Source organism: Rattus rattus, chromosome 1 (genome assembly GCF_011064425.1).
Source record: "Rattus rattus isolate New Zealand chromosome 1, Rrattus_CSIRO_v1, whole genome shotgun sequence".
Classification (NCBI taxonomy): Eukaryota; Metazoa; Chordata; class Mammalia; order Rodentia; family Muridae; genus Rattus; species Rattus rattus.
The window spans coordinates 44,198,929-44,215,403 of NC_046154.1; the positions used below are offsets into that span (position 1 = coordinate 44,198,929).

Consider the following 16,475-nt stretch of genomic DNA (forward strand, 5'->3'; position numbering starts at 1 on the left):
AAGTTGGAGGGAGGGAAGGGAGTGGGAAATAATATGACCATTTTAGTTAAACGTTAGAAGCAATGGCAAGTTCCCAATTTTTAAAAAAAATTATTTATTCATTTTATGTTTATGAGTACATGGTGGCTGCCTTCAGAGACACTAGAAGAGGGCATTGGATCCCATTATAGATGGTTGTGAGCCACCATGCGGTTTCTGGGAATTGAACTCAGGACTTCTGAAAGAGCAGTCAGTGCTCTTAACCACTGAGCCATCTCTCCAATCCCACAAGTTCCCAATTTAATGTAAAAGTCACTTTGCTAAGAGACCTTAGTCAAGTCCCTCGCCTCTTGGAATCTTGCTGTCAATTGAACTTCACTCAGCTCTACTCGTCACCTGTGATATTGTAGGATATCATGCAGCATCCTTAACACGGGGGATCCTTATAGGAGTAGAAACAGCCTTCCTGGAACCCAAAGTTTTTACCACAAGGAGAGTTGGCATTGAGTGTAGCTGATTGCTTATTAATCAACCCCCACTGCGGTGCCTTAGGGATGTGATTTAGGTTTGCCACATGCCAGGTGGTCTCTTGTGCAGAGTTCATATCACACTGACATGGCCCTTTTGTTTCAGCCACACTGAAGCAGCTGCTCTAGCATAGCTATTTTGATATAGGGACATTTTGACACAGCTGAGAAAACAAACCATTACATTGTGGGCTTAAAAAAATCATTACCAAATAATATGCCAAGGAGACATTTCAGGCCAGCTCTTCTTGTCCTAGCAAGACCTCCCCCATCTCTCTTCTGGCACAGGGGCTCAAGAGGGAGAGCAGGAAGGAGGGACCAGAACTCCTCTAGGGCAGGCTGCAGGTCAGGGCTGGGAGTGCAGGCTAGGACAGTGAGGGATTGGCAAGATGAAGGACTGACATCAGCCACGCAGTGGGCGTGAGGGTCTATTTCACACAGTACCTGGTAATTTTCAAAAACAAATTCTACATAAATGTAGTCATTTCAACACTCTCACATCAAAACAACTGTGTCAAAATGCCCTTCTCTGTCTCAGACAAAGGAAATGAATGCCAGCAAAAGATGAGGGAGAAGACAGCTTCTGCCCCATAAACCCAGAGTCACCAAAGGAGAAAGGGGAGCAAATGACTATTCTCCTGCCAGAAATTGCTGCAACAGGGACCAATGAGGAGTGAAGGGAGACTGAGGCTCAGTGACTGTTGGCATGGGGACAACATTTCCAGCTTGGGAATGTTTGGGAGCTCAAGATATGCCTGCTGACAGCCAAGGTTCATAGAGGGCTTACCACAGGACAAGCACTATTGTTTGGGGGGGGTGATGTTTTAGCCTATTTAGCATTCACAACACACAATAGTATGCATATTGCTATTACTCTCAGCTTACTGGAAGAGAGACTGAGGTGGCCAGAAGGTGCTCTCTTATAGTTCCCATATAGTTGAGGAATGATTGAGCCACATTGGATATCAGACATGGCTACACTAAAGGTTTACTTACCAACCATATATTTGTCTCTTTAGAGTTAACCAAGAGCCTAGGACTGGGGAAGAACTCAAGTTACACCACTCATAGGACTTTCTAGGGCCTGGCTCCACCTCTTACCCATCTCCATATCCTCTGGTGATTTGCTCTCTCCAATCACTGAGGTCCCATTCCTTAGTCCTGTCCCTCCCCAGCTCATTCCATTCAACCACCTCTGGCTATAATCTGCTGTCATATGACAGCTGCTGTTTTATACATGCATTCACAACAGCTAAGAAGGTAAAACCCCTGTTGTAATACAGCTAATGTTCTTAACAGAACCACAAAGAACAGATGAAAGAAAGAAATAGGAGTGGGAGGTGACCAGGAGACCATTGCATAGGGAAAGAGAGAAGCCTGGTTAGCCCCTATTTATTAAAAGCAAGCACCTACCCAACCTCCAGGAATGCCTGGCCAGCCAAAACACCGCCATAGGAATGGACAAACTGCTATAGTACATGGGGAAGGGACCAGGCAGTGTCAGGGGCAGGGGGAACTGAAACAACTCCCAGTGAGCCAAACAGTGCTCTTGACCTGGAACGTCAGGGGCACAGGGGCTGGATTTTTAGCAATTTTCCCACTTCTATCTGATCTGGACCTTGGCCTTTTGGGCCACTGCGATTTTCTCTGTCTATAGTCCGCTCATCCACCTCCTGTGCTATGTAAAGCATCGGCCGATTCATTTTCTCAGAGCCCAGAACAATTCAGTTTCCCTGGCTCCTCTGAAGATGTTGTGTTGAGAGAAAAAAAATTATACTCTTTAATAGAAATACTTTTCCTTCATTAAATGAAATCTCCAAAGCCCAGTAGCATTTTCTGTGCTTATATAAAGATGCCAGTGGGGATTTGAGATCGAAAGTAGTATTTTTACACAAGTCAATGAAGATCGCAATAGGACAGAAAGAACACTCCTCAAATCGAAATTCCTCCAGCATCAGGCAGGCAGATCTGCTCCAGCAGGGATCGTGTTACTTCTTGCCCTCCTCTAAACGTCTCCTCAAGCACTGGAACGCTCACATATATTGCTTCTCTGCTTGGGGAAATTATATTAATAGTGTCTTTCCATGGCCGTAAACCATTAAACTTGAATTTCCACTTGCACTTCCATTTTTGTAACTTTTTATAAAAGTTCAGGTATTTGTAGGAGCTCGAGTGAGAAGCAGATGCATGCGTATGCCTGTACACATGAGGTCCAGAGTGATGTCTCTTTCAATGCAGCATAGCCGAATGAACTTTTCTCTGTCAAGGTTTCAGAAAATGATAGTTGGGAAGAGTTGAACCTGATTCCAACACTGAGCTAGAGAGATAGCTTGGTGGGTAGAATGCATTTTCTATGAGTGCGAAGATTTGCCTTCGATCTTCAGAGCCCATGTAAAGGCTGAATGGGTGTGGCAATACCCTATAAGTCCAGCACCACTGGAGGTAGAGAAAAGAGATTCCCTGAGCAAGCTGGCGAGGTAGACAAGCTTCCGGTTCAGTGAGAGACCCTGCCTCAATAAATATAGTAAAGGGCAATGGAGGAACACACACACACACACACACACACACACACACACACACACGAGAGAGAGAGAGAGAGAGAGAGAGAGAGAGAGAGAGAGAGAGAGAGAGACCCACACAGGCACATGCATCTGCATACATACATGTAAACACAGGTAAATGAATGCCACACACATACACAGAGGGAAGAACCCCTAAAGCTAACTCTTGCTACCTGAGTTTTCCTGGCCAATGTGCTTAGCCTCGCAGTGCAGTTCCCAGGAGACCACGGAGGGTATGATGTGCTTGACAACACAGCAGCACTGCTCCAAACCTGCTGTTCCCTTTCTCCTCTCACCTGACTGTCAGCTGTCATCACAGTTACTTGGGTTCATCATTAACACAGAACATCTCCAGCTGTGAAATCAACCTCTTAAGAAGACAATTATCTTAGGTCATGTGAGAAGGTGCACGATGACCATGTCTACCCCTTCTCAGCTGACCCTTCAGTCACGTGACTTACTTGGTAGATGGAATCAGCTGAATTAAGGCACAAAGAGGGGTCTGTTGGATCTGCATAGTGAGCTAGGGAATAGACCTTTCTAAACACTTCCATGCTGCCAGACCTTGGGAGGGGAGGAAAAAAATACCCAACAACTGTAAGACTGGGTAAGACACTTTTATCGTTAGAGCATCAGAAGGACTGAATATATGTTCTTTGACCAAAGGTTGCTTTGATCATGAGATGACCTTAGTTTGGTGAGGGAGGACCTCCTCCTGACTTTTCATTTAAGGGATGGGGGCTGTCACCTCTCCTGTGGAGCTGATGGTAGCAGTGCCCAGCAGCTATCTGATGCTTAGGGATGGCCTCACTCCTAAAATCACAAAAGAACCCATTCCCTCCTGTGCCACAGAGCACCTAAGTAGCGGTCCCATCCTCCCACACTGCTGAGAAAGCAAGAGAGGGCTTTTACTGTGACTAACAGGCAGGCTGAACTCTCGCCTTTCGCTGTGGAAAAATCCATTATCGAGAAGTCATTTGTCAAAGCCAACTGTTTAGCTGCTTTAATTTACATATTTATCAAGTTTGATTAGAACGCATTGTCTTCCACTTTCATCCTCACTCTCACATCCCCTGGCCCTCTTTTCCCTGGGAAACTGTTTTCTTTGCCCTTGTTGCTAAAGGGTACACAGTGTGATTCAATTTGCATTTACAAATAAACTTGCAACTGATTCTGGCCAGGAATTCCCTTAGGCCTGGGGTGGTGGCCCCCCAAAGCTGAGCACTGGGTGCTGACAAGTCGCTCAACCGGAAGACAGGGCCAATTCTACAACTATCTAAAGCGCTGTTTATCAGATGCTGATCATACACACAGTGAAGAAAACAGGCAAAGCCCTGGCTGTCTTGTCATGGATTGCCTACTGACTCCAGTCTTCACACTTGTAAGATGGGGCAGCCGGATCGAGTGGTCTGGTTGCCAGGCATCAGATTTGAACACTTGCAGGCATAGACCTGGTGGACCATTTTACTTCATTCTTACACGGTCCTTATAAAGTCAAGACCCATGGTATCCTCAGGTTTCAGGTGAGGAAATAAAAGACCCCATAGTTCAATATCGTGTAGGAGCACACACTCTGATCGAATTGAGTTTTCCTGCTCTCTAGTTCAAGTTCATAACCCCAGAGCTAGGCTTGAACACCCTTACCTGGTAGCTGAGATCCATGATAGGAAGAGTATCGAATGACATGTGGTCAGCATGAGCTAAATTTAAAAGAAGGACCATGGCCCTCTGCTTTACTTCTTTGGGGCTCAGGTCTGCCTGATCTGCCCAGTCAGCCACCTGTGTAAAAGGCTGGGACCCTTGTTTTGTGTGTTATGCAGGTCCTCAATCCCCAGAGTACCAGTGGTTGACAGCTCATAGCTGAGACTCTCCCTGGAACAAGTGCTCAACCTCCACCAAGGTTCTGCCCCGGCCACATGGAACATGTGTGATTATTTGGCATTGGTTAACCAATTGGTGTGCCCTTCCTTGGGGAAGACTCCTCTTGAATAATGTATTCTTATAAGGGGTTGGTTCTCAACCAGGTCCAAGTTTGCCTCCAAGGAGACATGGGGCGTTCAGTGATGATATTTGAAGATTTTTTTTTGTCACTGGTTGAGGGGGAGGAGAGGCATGGATGGATGCTGCTAATAGCCCAGCTCAGGGCACCATAGCAGAATTATATAATTATATAATTAAAGGTGGCTATGTTGCTGAGAATCCCCATTCTGTGTTTGTCATTCAATGAATAGCCCCTGTTATTATAGGCAACATCACTTAAAAAGGTACATGAAGCCACTTATTTGAGGCTTTTCTGTCTTGTGACCTAGATGTCACTCCCATTTTACACTTGGGAGAACTAAGGTTCATAAGAGGGAGGGAATTTGTCCAAAGACTGAGAGCTCAGGGAAGCTCGGCGCTCCACTTGACCCAGGAACGATGTCTCGTCCACTCTCCCTCATTCAGTTCCCCTTTTCTGCAGAATCAGCTTCTGGGCAGCACAGCTGGAGCGCCCCCAAGTGTCTTGGATCAATTGGAGTCATGTGGTTACCTAAATGTATTTACTGCCTTGCCACTTCCTCCTGGAAACTGGATGCATGCCCCCCCCCCTACATTTTCTCATAGAAACAATTCTGCACCATGATCATGTTCTTACTGTGACTCTCTGCTTCTGTTCTATTTCCTTTGTCACCAACAATGATATTTTCACATTACCTTTAGCCTGACACGTATTGTGCTGATAAAATCAGATAAAATACAACATTAGCTGTTAACACCAAGGAAGACAGAGCCAAGTCCCCGGTGAGCTTGAGTTTCCCCTTTTCCTTTCTCAGAGCAGGTGCATCCAAATTGAGTCTTGAAGGCTGAGTAGGAGGAACCCAGACAGACTCGACAGAGGCTTGGCATTCAAGGCAGGAAAGAAACATGTGCCCAGAGTGGATGTGTGAGAGAGCATGCCATGAGTGGAAGACTGCCAGGGCTAACTGAGGTCAGCGCCTGTGGGACAAGATGGATGGGAATGTGGCCCTTATGTACCAGAGAGGAGAGTCAGGCCAATGAAGCTGGACTTGGGCTGAAGACAAACAGAAAGTTGATTAAGTCTTAAGCAGGGGAAGTGGCAGGTTTCTGTGGGCATTATAGAAGGCCCACATGGAAGTCAGACTGCAGGAAGGACTGGAAAAACTTACGGTAGCATGACATAAAACAACGAGCATTTATTCTCTCTTGGTTTCTGTGGGTCAACAATATGGGAACATTTTAGTGGGTCATTCTGACTGGGGGGTCTCTCCTGAGATTGCAGGGAGGTTTTAGTCAAAGCTACAGTCACCTGGGATTAAAATATCCTTCCAAACGCACTCAGACATAAGTTCCTCTTGGCTATTCTCACCATGTGATCCTCTCTATGGTCTACTTGAGTGTGTTTGTGACACCACATCTGGTTTCCCGAGAAGTGAGTGGTTTAAGAGCAAGCAAGCATACCCAAGACCATGGTCTCTTTTTTTTTTGGTTCTTTTTTTCGGAGCTGGGGACTGAACCCAGGGCCTTGAGCTTCCTAAGTAAGCGCTCTACTCTACCACTGAGCTAAATCCCCAGCCCCGACCATGGTCTCTTTTACAACCCAATACCAAAAGTACTGTATTATTTCTTTACAGTGTTCCATTTTCTCCATTAATTTATTTATTCACTTTATAGCCTGATTGCAGCCCCATCCCTTCTCTCCTCCAAGGCTCACCTTTGTACCCCCTCCCCCTTCTCCTCAGAGAAGGGGAGATCCCGTTTATACCTACCCACCATAGTACAGCAAGTCACACCAGGACTTTCCCACTGAGATCAGACAAGGCAGCCCAGCAATGGGAAAGGGATCGAAAGGCCTACAATGAAGAGACAGTCCCCTCTTCCAGTTATAGAGGACCCACATGAAGATCAAGCTGCACATCTGCTACATATGTGTAAGGGACCTAAGTCCAGCCCATGCATACTCTTTGGTTGGTGGTTCAATCTCTGTGAGCACCATAGTCCCAAGTTAGTTTATTCTGTAAGTCTTATGGTGTCCTTGACCATCTGGCTCCCTCATTCCTTCCCCTAACTCTTCTACAAGACTTCTCAAACTCTACCAGTTATTTGGCAGTGGGTTTCTGCATCTGTCTCCTTCAGCTGCTTGATGAAGTCTCTCAGAAGATAGTTATGCAATAATAGCAAAATATCATTAATAGTGTCAGGGGTTGGCTCTCCCATGGAATGGGTCTCAAGTTGGGTCAGTCATTGGTTGGCCATTCCCTCTGCGCCATCTTCATCCCTCTACTTCTTGTAGACAGGACACATTTTGGTTCAGAGGTTTTTAAGTGAGCTGAATCTCCATCTCTCCATTGGAAATCCTCCTTGACCACATGAGATAGCCTCTTCAGGCTCCATATTCCATGTTCCTCCTCACCACCAACGTGTGTGAATTCCACTTGGTAGATGAAAGGCCGCATGATAGACTGCACCTTTCCTCATATCTGCCATCAGGTCCTGGACTTGCAGGAAGTGCAGAACACTACTCAGGGGAGGGTAGGACCTTAGCCCAGGTGAGAAAAGTCTCAGGCTGGGGCCAAAGCTGGGGTTCCCTAACTCCTGGGTATCCAGTCACCACTAGAAAACACATACAGTCAGGAACAGAGGAGGCCCAACAGGCCTGGGAGGATGAACCTGGAACCAAAGGTTTCCAAACACCCAGACATCCAGACACCGCTGGAAATCGTGGGGAATCAGGAATGGAGGGGGCTAGGTAACAAAGGCTTCACCCAACAGCAGTTCTTGATATGAGAGACAACCCTTGGTTCCACACTACTTATTGATTGTTCATCGAGGAGAATACGTGCATACCACTTCCTTGGGGTGGACCAAAGATTAAAAACCTTTTTTTTTTTCATCTTTATTAACTTGAGTATTTCTTATTTACATTTCGATTGTTATTCCCCTTCCCGGTTTCCAGGCCAACATCCCCGTAACCCCTCCCCTTCCCCTTCTCTATTGGTGTTCCTCTCCCCATCCTCCCCCCATTACCGCCTTCCCCCAACAATCACGTTCACTGGGGGTTCAGTCTTAGCAGGACCCAGGGCTTCCCCTTTCCACTGGTGCTCTTACTAGGCTATTCATTGCTACGTATGCAGTTGGAGTCCAGGGTCAGTCCATGTATATAGTCTTTGGGTAGTGGCTTAGTCCCTGGAAGCTCTGGTTGGTTGGCATTGTTGTTCATATGGGGTCTCAAGCCCCTTCAAGCTCTTTCAGTCCTTTCTCTGATTCCTTCAATGGGGGTCCCATTCTCACTTCAGTGGTTTAATGATGGCATTCACCTATGTATTTGCTGTATTCTGGCTGTGTCTCTCAGGAGAGATCTACATCTGACTCCTGTCAGCCTGCACTTCTTTGCTTCTTCCATCTTGTCTAATTGGGTGGCTGTATATGTATGGGCCACATGTGGGGCAGGCTCTGAATGAATGTTCCTTCTGCCTCTGTTCTAAACTTTGCCTCCCTATTCCCTGCCAAGGGTATTCTTGTTCCCCTTTTAAAGAAGGAGTGAAGCATTCACATTTTGCAGAAAGGAATGTTCTTGAAGGGAATCTTATTGGTTTAAACCCTCAGGTCCCATCTAGATACCTCATTAGCATGGAGAACTCTGTTTTGTGACTAGAACCACTAGTCACGTTCTGTATGTGGGGAGCTGTGGTCACCTGTTCCAGGCCAGGAATTTTGTCAGGGGTAGGTGAAATGCCTACAGTTGTCGTGTATGATGTATCAGGGTTTCTGAAACTACTCAATCTTACTGTTTCCTGTCACAGTGCTTCACTAAGTCTTAGCTAGGGTCACCCCAATAGTTCAGCTAGTGTTCCATTTTTAGATGCAACAGTCTCAACCTAATGCACACTGAAGCTAAAAGCCACATCTGCAAGTGAAGATTAACAAAGAATTGATGGGGCCTGGGCATGGTTGCACACATCTATAACCCAGCACTTGGTAGGCCAAGGCAAAAGAACAGGAATTTTGAGACCACTGGACTATATAGAGAGTTCTAAGCCAGCTTTGGTCTATACCACAACACTCTCTTGAAAAATCAGAAACCAAGGCAAAATAGCAACAAATCAATGGTCATGATAATGAAATCAACTCAAGAACCCTATCTGATCTTCAAGAGTCAACTCAATGTAGTAGTTAAAACATAATGAGGGATTCATAAATATCTCAGGTCTAATACTGGTTCTCACAGCTGCAAGTTTAGTCAAGACAATGTTTCTAGATCTTGATTTCCTAACTCATAAGAAAGGAATGAAATAATAAAATGGTAGGAAGATGCTTCATTGGTTGACTGTGATAATCAAATGTGATCAGACATGTAAACTATTTGATACAGAATAGACATTAATTACATATTCCCTAACTGCTATCAGAATGGAATTGTTAATGTCCTTTATAGGGTAGCATGGAGATTAAGGAAAATTTTTTCCTGAGTCAGTATTATGGCTCTACCACTTAGTCATTAGCTATAAGACAAGGCTATGCCACTAAATCTTTTGGGCTTTGTTTTTCTATAAAATGAAATAAATAATATAAATATAAATAATATAAATAATAGCACCTGGTCACCAGATGGGTGTTCAATTTTATGAATAAGGGTTTGGGGGCGTAATATGGGCTATAATGACAAGCCCCGCCCCTCTCTCTGTCTGTCTCTATCTCTATGTCTCTGTCTCTGTGTCTCTCTCTGTCTCTCTCTGTCTCCCTCTCTCTCTCTGCACGGGTGTGTGTGCTCATGTGTCCTCACATGTGCACATGTATGCTTATGTGCACAGGCACATATGAGTTAGGGATGTTGTACAAAACACTGTGTTCTTGTGTCCTTGAACACGATGGCCTCCTTGAGTTCTGTTCGTACCATCCCCTGTGGATTGTTCTTGTTCTCATTGTTTGCATCCGGTTCCATCTTGGCTTTGTTCAAGACATATCCTTCTTCATCCTTGCTGCCTCAACCAAGACTATGTTTAATTGTCTTTGCATACAGGAGTCTGGGGATTTGGTGACAGGAGGGATGAGGACGGCCCCATGTCACACCACCTCAGAGTTGCTACATTACCTCAAATTGATTTTGCAAATGAAAGCTAAAAGCTAAGCAAAGGCGACCCATCCATTTTGCCTAAAGATGATTATAATGCTCTTTTATGGCCTCCTAAATGACAAAGCAATTTGTTACCTGCCTGCATCAACATTTGCTTATATTAGTGCCAGAGAGCCTTGATTTTTATTAGCCCCACGTTATCATTTTATGAAGTCACAGGGGCTCAGTAAAATTAGTGTGCAAATAGAATGCCTGTTTTGTCTTTCCCTGTGGTCAGCAGAAATGTAGAATGCAATTGAGTTGATACTGGGTCAGGGGAGGCATCTGTAAAGTTAGCCTTCACTGAGGGCCTCAGTAATGTTATTCATCATTTCTAGACTGTTGGGATAGATGGGGGTCAGTATTAGGTAACAAATTTTAAAAGTGTTTGGGGTGGGGAATTAAAATTTTTTAAGTGAAAAAGCAATATAAATACTAAGACAGTAGTTCAATTTCCATCAGCAATAAAAAATGAAACCAAAGTCTCTTGTGTGCATTGCAGATGGAAATGCAGCAGATGCAGGACTGTTAATGTTAGTGGATCCAGAAGGCAGACAGGGTAGAGAAAGGACTCAGAGATGAGGCTTCACTGCCAGCAGTCTGACCTTGAGCTTGACCGTTCCTTCTGTGGGCCGCAGACCTCTCACCTGTAAAATGGCATGAACACACCTATTCTCACAAGAGCACCATAAACACTTACATAAAATAACAGGTGTCTACTTTATATTTATAAATATCTATACAGCTATTTTCATTTATTAATTTAGAAATCAGTTCCTGGGTACCCATTCCAAACAGACTCCTGGGAAAGATATTAGATATTTACCAGTAGACATTATTTTCTCCCTGTAGTAGCTTATATTCTGTTCAGGAATATAAAAGCGTTTAACTCTTCTTTGAGAATATAAATGCATTTTCTCTCCTCAAAGATGCCCAGCAAGGATGATAAGTTCTCATGTACAATGGTCCAATATGTTTCTGCTGGCATCCAGAGAATTGAAAACCCCATGTGCTTGCTGGTGACCCCAATGGACCAAACAAACTACAAGTCTTTAGGACAAAATTTTTATTCATTTAGTTTTTTTACTTTTGTTTTTTGTGTTGTTTTGTTTTGAGATTGTCCTGGTACTCACTACATAGATCAGGCTGAATTCACAGAAATCCATGCTTCTGTCTTCTGAGTGCTGTGATTAACAGTGTACACCACCACACCCAGCTTTAGGACAATAGGGTTTTGGGGGTTTTTTGTTTGTTAATTTTTACATTATTTTTTTATATGTATGCGTGTTTTACCTGCTGTATATGCAACCTATGCATGCATGCAGGGCCTCAAGGGGGCATAGGATCCTGTAGAACTAGAGTTCCAACTGGTTATGTGCCAAGATATGAATGGTAGGAACCAAGCCAGGATCCTGCTCTTAACTAATGAGTCATCTCTTAGCCTGCAAGAGTCAATAGTTTTACTTCTCACATCTGATGTTAGGGCATCTCTTGTGATGATGAACTACATTAAAAACGACCTATTGCCAGCATTTTAAGAGAATGCCTGTAATTATTTATGTGCCCTCTCCCCATCCTCTAATACAGATAGGGCTCCTTTAATCCAACTTCCTCTGTCTCTTCCTAAATTTTCTTCAGGTTGTTGTTCTGTTGTGTGCTAATCAACCCTTCTACCAATGGCTGAATGTCCCTTCCCCATTAGGAGGGTTGTCTTGGTTATTGTTTGCATATCTGTGTGTTTATACGATATATATATCTTTTATAATGGTTGAACTTTATTATACAGGCTAAATTTTTATAGCAGCAGATAGATACTGTAGTCTGATTCAGTCCCTCTATTTCTACATAGTATATACATTGCAGAGTGTCTCAATTTTGTTGTCTTCATTTCGTAAGAGTTGGGCTCCATATATGAAGCAGTTAAGTTTCTTTTCTTCAGTTTTGTTCTTTTCCAACAGTTTCTACAGCCGTCTTCAGAACTGTCTAGAGTAATTTAGTACCTACCACTAAGCCTTTTTGAGTTCTCACTCTTCCTGCATAATCAAAAGGAACTTATTCTTTGGAATCAGAAGCTCAAACATCTCCTTACTGCTTCATGCACGCTAGGGGGCAAAGCGGAGAGAGTTTGGGTCTGGGGCTCTAACACTCAAAAACACATCCTAAAAAGACCTAACTTGCCTCCCCTAGGCCTTAAGGCTTAAGACTCCCCCATCTTCTAGTAGCAGTATAGGCCTGGAGCTAAGTCTTCAACACACTCCAGATCCAACTTCACCCGATCTAAGAGCGAAGTTTGGGATCTAACAAAGACTCAAGAGGACTAAATAGGTTTCTGGAATTCTTTTCTCTATTGGAATTCTCTAAGCCTCTCCACAACAGCTACCTGCTAACCTTGAATGTCAGTGAGGCTTCCATGGTATGCTCAGGATATCATACCCCGGTCTTCATTGTGTGATGAAACATCAGAAAAAAGACAGGGCAACCACATGGAATGCCTTATTTGTCTCTTTTCCTCATGGGTACTCTGGTACTGCCACTAGTTTCTTATCTGACATCTAGGAGTGGTTGATCTGTATACTTTATTTAGTTTTAAGAGCTTTTTGTTATTTTTCCAATGCTAGAAGTCAAACATAGGGCCTTACATGTACTAGATCAGAGTTCTACTATTAAACCACATGCAAAGATCTAATTTTCTAGGTGTTCAGTGTAAAAGGAATCTGGGCCCAGTTACTTCTTTACCACCAAAGCAAAATCCTGAGGTCTAATCTCATCTGCTATCACCTATTAATAACTATATGACCTTGAACAAATTACATAACTTCTCAGAACCTCAATCTCGGCCTCTGTAACAGGAGCCTGCACAAGCTACTCATTGCTCTAAAGATTATAAATATGTATGAAATAGATCTGGCACAAAGGGGGTTAATTAAATGGCAGGTGCTAGTAGTATTATTATTATAAATAGCTACCTTTTGATTCTATTATTTACTTGATGTTTGCTTAGTACTATGCAGTGTGTAGCCTTGTTTCATTTTCACAACCACATTAAGCAAATATCATTCTTCTCATTTATAGTTAAGAACACTGAAACTCAGAAAGATATACAACTGCCTAGAGGCAAAGTCCGTGGCCTTTGGATTCAGCATCACTGATGACTTTCCCAGATGATTGTAAATATTGCATATTAATGCAATATTCTAAGTTACACAAAGAAAAAGGAGTGTAGTCTTTTAATATTAAATAGATGGAGAGATAATTAGTCAACAATGGCTGGTCGTTACTGTTTCTAACCCAATGATTAAAACAAAGATGAAAAACAAAGTATCCATTCAACCTATTCCTCGACTGCCTGCTTCCCACAGACCCATGTCTAGTCTCAGCTTGCTTTTCATGGTGACCTTCCACTTATTTCTTACAGAGAATCTCCGAGAAGGGTCAGAAAAGAAGGTGATATTCATCACAGGGCGAGTCCACCCAGGTGAAACACCATCTTCATTTGTGTGCCAAGGTAAGCTTGGGGCCTCATGGGTGTCCTGTACTGCACTGTCCTTCAAGACTGTGAAGTTACAGGCAAAGTCTTTCTCTAACATCGCAGCTCACCTCGGGTCTTAGACTGACATCCACTCAGTTTTGATTTGACAAATGCTTATTAGTGAGTGTACCCATGAAAGAACAGATGAATAGATGGTTGGATAAGTGATCAAGAGGGACTGAGGGAAATTCTCTCATTATTCTATATGAAGAATGACAATGGGGTCACCTATCCTCTCTAGCTTTATTTGTTCTGAGCAATTGAAGCAAGTCTGGCCCAAGCTAGATGTGTATTGGGGTAAAAGAAGGGTTATGAAATGGTGATATTGCCAATTCACTCACTTAATTCAGTCATTCACTTAGTGATTCATTTAACAAAATCTTACAAAATACCTACTATGGTCTCAGAACCCAACAGGGTAAGATAATTTCACTGCTTTGGTGTATTATGTTGTAATTGCATTTACATTTATTGCCAAATATAGAAGGTAATTAATCAGGTATCATCACAAACATAGATATAATTAACAAATAAGATATAAGTAACACAGTGAGCGTCTGGTACCCAGCAGTTTAAGAAGCAGACAATCACCCACTCCTTTGCAGTTGCAGACATTAGTACCCACTCCTTTTCAATTCAATTACCCATCTTCCTTCCCTTCCGAAGATAATCATGACCTTGATTTTTGTGTTTTGTCATTTTCATCCTTACGATGAACTGTATTCATAAGCGTCTTTGAATGATGTATGTCTTAGTTCTTCCTGTTCTTGACCTTTGCACAAATGCCATCCTTCTATATCCACCAAGGCTTTCTTTCTGCTTGATGGCCACGTGGGTGGGAAATGCCTCACTGTATTAAATCCCATGTCTGCCTGCAACTCAATTTATTTAACTATTCTCCTGATGGCGAATAATTAAGTTGTTTGCAATATATATTTCTGGAAAACAATGCCATTTCAAATATTCTTCCACTGTGATGTGTATGTGGACAAATATCTTACTCACATCACCAGCGTGCACATATAACTTCTTACCTAGGGGAAAGAGCACAGACATACAATTGCTGGATCATAGGCTATGTGCATCCTCAGTGTACTGGGTTCCCCCAAATTATTCCTAGGAGTACCCAACTTTATGATGCTACCAGCCTTACTAACTCACATTCTTGCCAATCTTGTGTTCTTTTCCTCAAAGAACTGGGGATGGAACCCATGGCCTTACATATGCTAGGCAAACCCTCTACTACCTAGCTTCAGCCCTAAATGTTTAAAAGAAAGTTTGTGACAGGACCTCTTTAAGTTTCCAGGACTGGCTTGAACTTACTACCTAGGCCAGTAAGGCCTCAAACTTGGAATCGTTTAGTTTCAGCCTCCACAGTAGCTGTGCCCCCACGCCCAGCTTCATTTGTACCTATTAGGTAAAAATAGTATGATATTGTACATGTACTAAATACTTTTCTAAACACTTCATATATTTTAGTTGTAGTTTATTTTAACAATGTTAATGTTCTATGTCATAGAAATTAACATTAGCTATGTTTGACACAAAACTGAAATTCGGGGAAATAATTTCTCTCATTTCAATCTCAAGACGAGCGGTGTCTAGAGGGGTTTGAGAAAGTTTCTGAAGGTTATACAGGTCAAGGGCAATGGGATGTGGTGCAAGTGTACAGAGACTCGGACTCAGACAACCTGGAGGTCAAGTATTGGCCAGACTTCCTTGCAGTACTGTGTCAGTTCCCGCAAATGTAAGACAAAGCTAACGGAACTATCCGGACCGTATTAAGAAGCTGGCAGGAGATGAATGCAAACACAGCACCCAGTCTTATGCCTCGCACGTAGCAGGCACTTGACACGTGCCACCTCCCTGCTCCCATGGGAACCCGAAAAGATGAAGTAGCAATCTACTTTGCAAACTCTCAAGCAGTGTGCGTATAAATGTGGGTTTCATTTCCCTGATCGCATCCTTCCCATGTTGCTTGGGTGCGATTGCCTCCCTCTCTTTTCAGCTGACAAGACAGAGTCTCGGAGAGAGGATGTGACTGGCTAAGAGTCCAGCAGCTTGTCAAGTGTCAGGACCGGGCCCCAGTCACTACAGCTCACTCCTTCACGTTCTCGCATTTGGCCCCCAGTGCTGTCCTTGTAATAACCTTTCCCAGGCTCGCCTGGGTCTGCCTACCCCTTTACTCCAAACCATCTGTCAGTTACTAAACTTGGCGGCAGATATGTTTCCCCAGCTGATGAAAGGTAACTGCTTTGCCCTTGCTTGCAAAACGGCAGTGCGTCTTGCCATCAAGATCTTCAGCTCGGGAAAAATCAAACCCCCAGTGCCTATCATGTCTGTGAGTAGTACAGAAGGCCACCATCCCATTTTATAAAAAAAGAACCTTAGGAGCTTCCCCGTTTCCTGAACAGGAATCTCGAATGTACTGCGCGGTGCACTAATGCTGACCTCAGTATTTTCTCAAGATAAGCTCCAGCCTCCCTGGTATGGTGTCCACAGCCCACCAGGGTCTGGCTCTTGCTAGACTCTCTGGTCTCATCCTGATAACAATGCAACCCCACACAGATTGATTGCAAAGGGCAGTTTTTAATCACCTAGTTCTTGCCCCACTGCTCCCCTGCCTTGGAAGTCACATTTTCAACACTTTGCAAACACTTTCTGTCTTTTCAGTTTATTTCAATTGTCCCACCATGGATCTCCATAACGCACTCCCTCTTACCCTCTGCTTTCTGCTCACATTGGAGGTCTGAAAATTAGCATCATCA

At 43.6% G+C, this 16,475-nt stretch overlaps 1 protein-coding gene across 1 annotated transcript in view; it reads left to right on the forward strand.

Moving 5' to 3' along the window:
• Agbl4 (ATP/GTP binding protein like 4) overlaps positions 1-16,475 on the forward strand; it is a 1,249,712-nt gene that overhangs the window by 1,114,792 nt on the left and 118,445 nt on the right. The window contains exon 7 of the mRNA XM_032900331.1: positions 13,594-13,683. Within this exon, the coding sequence (XP_032756222.1) occupies positions 13,594-13,683 (90 nt within the window). The remainder of the gene's footprint in view (positions 1-13,593; positions 13,684-16,475) is intronic.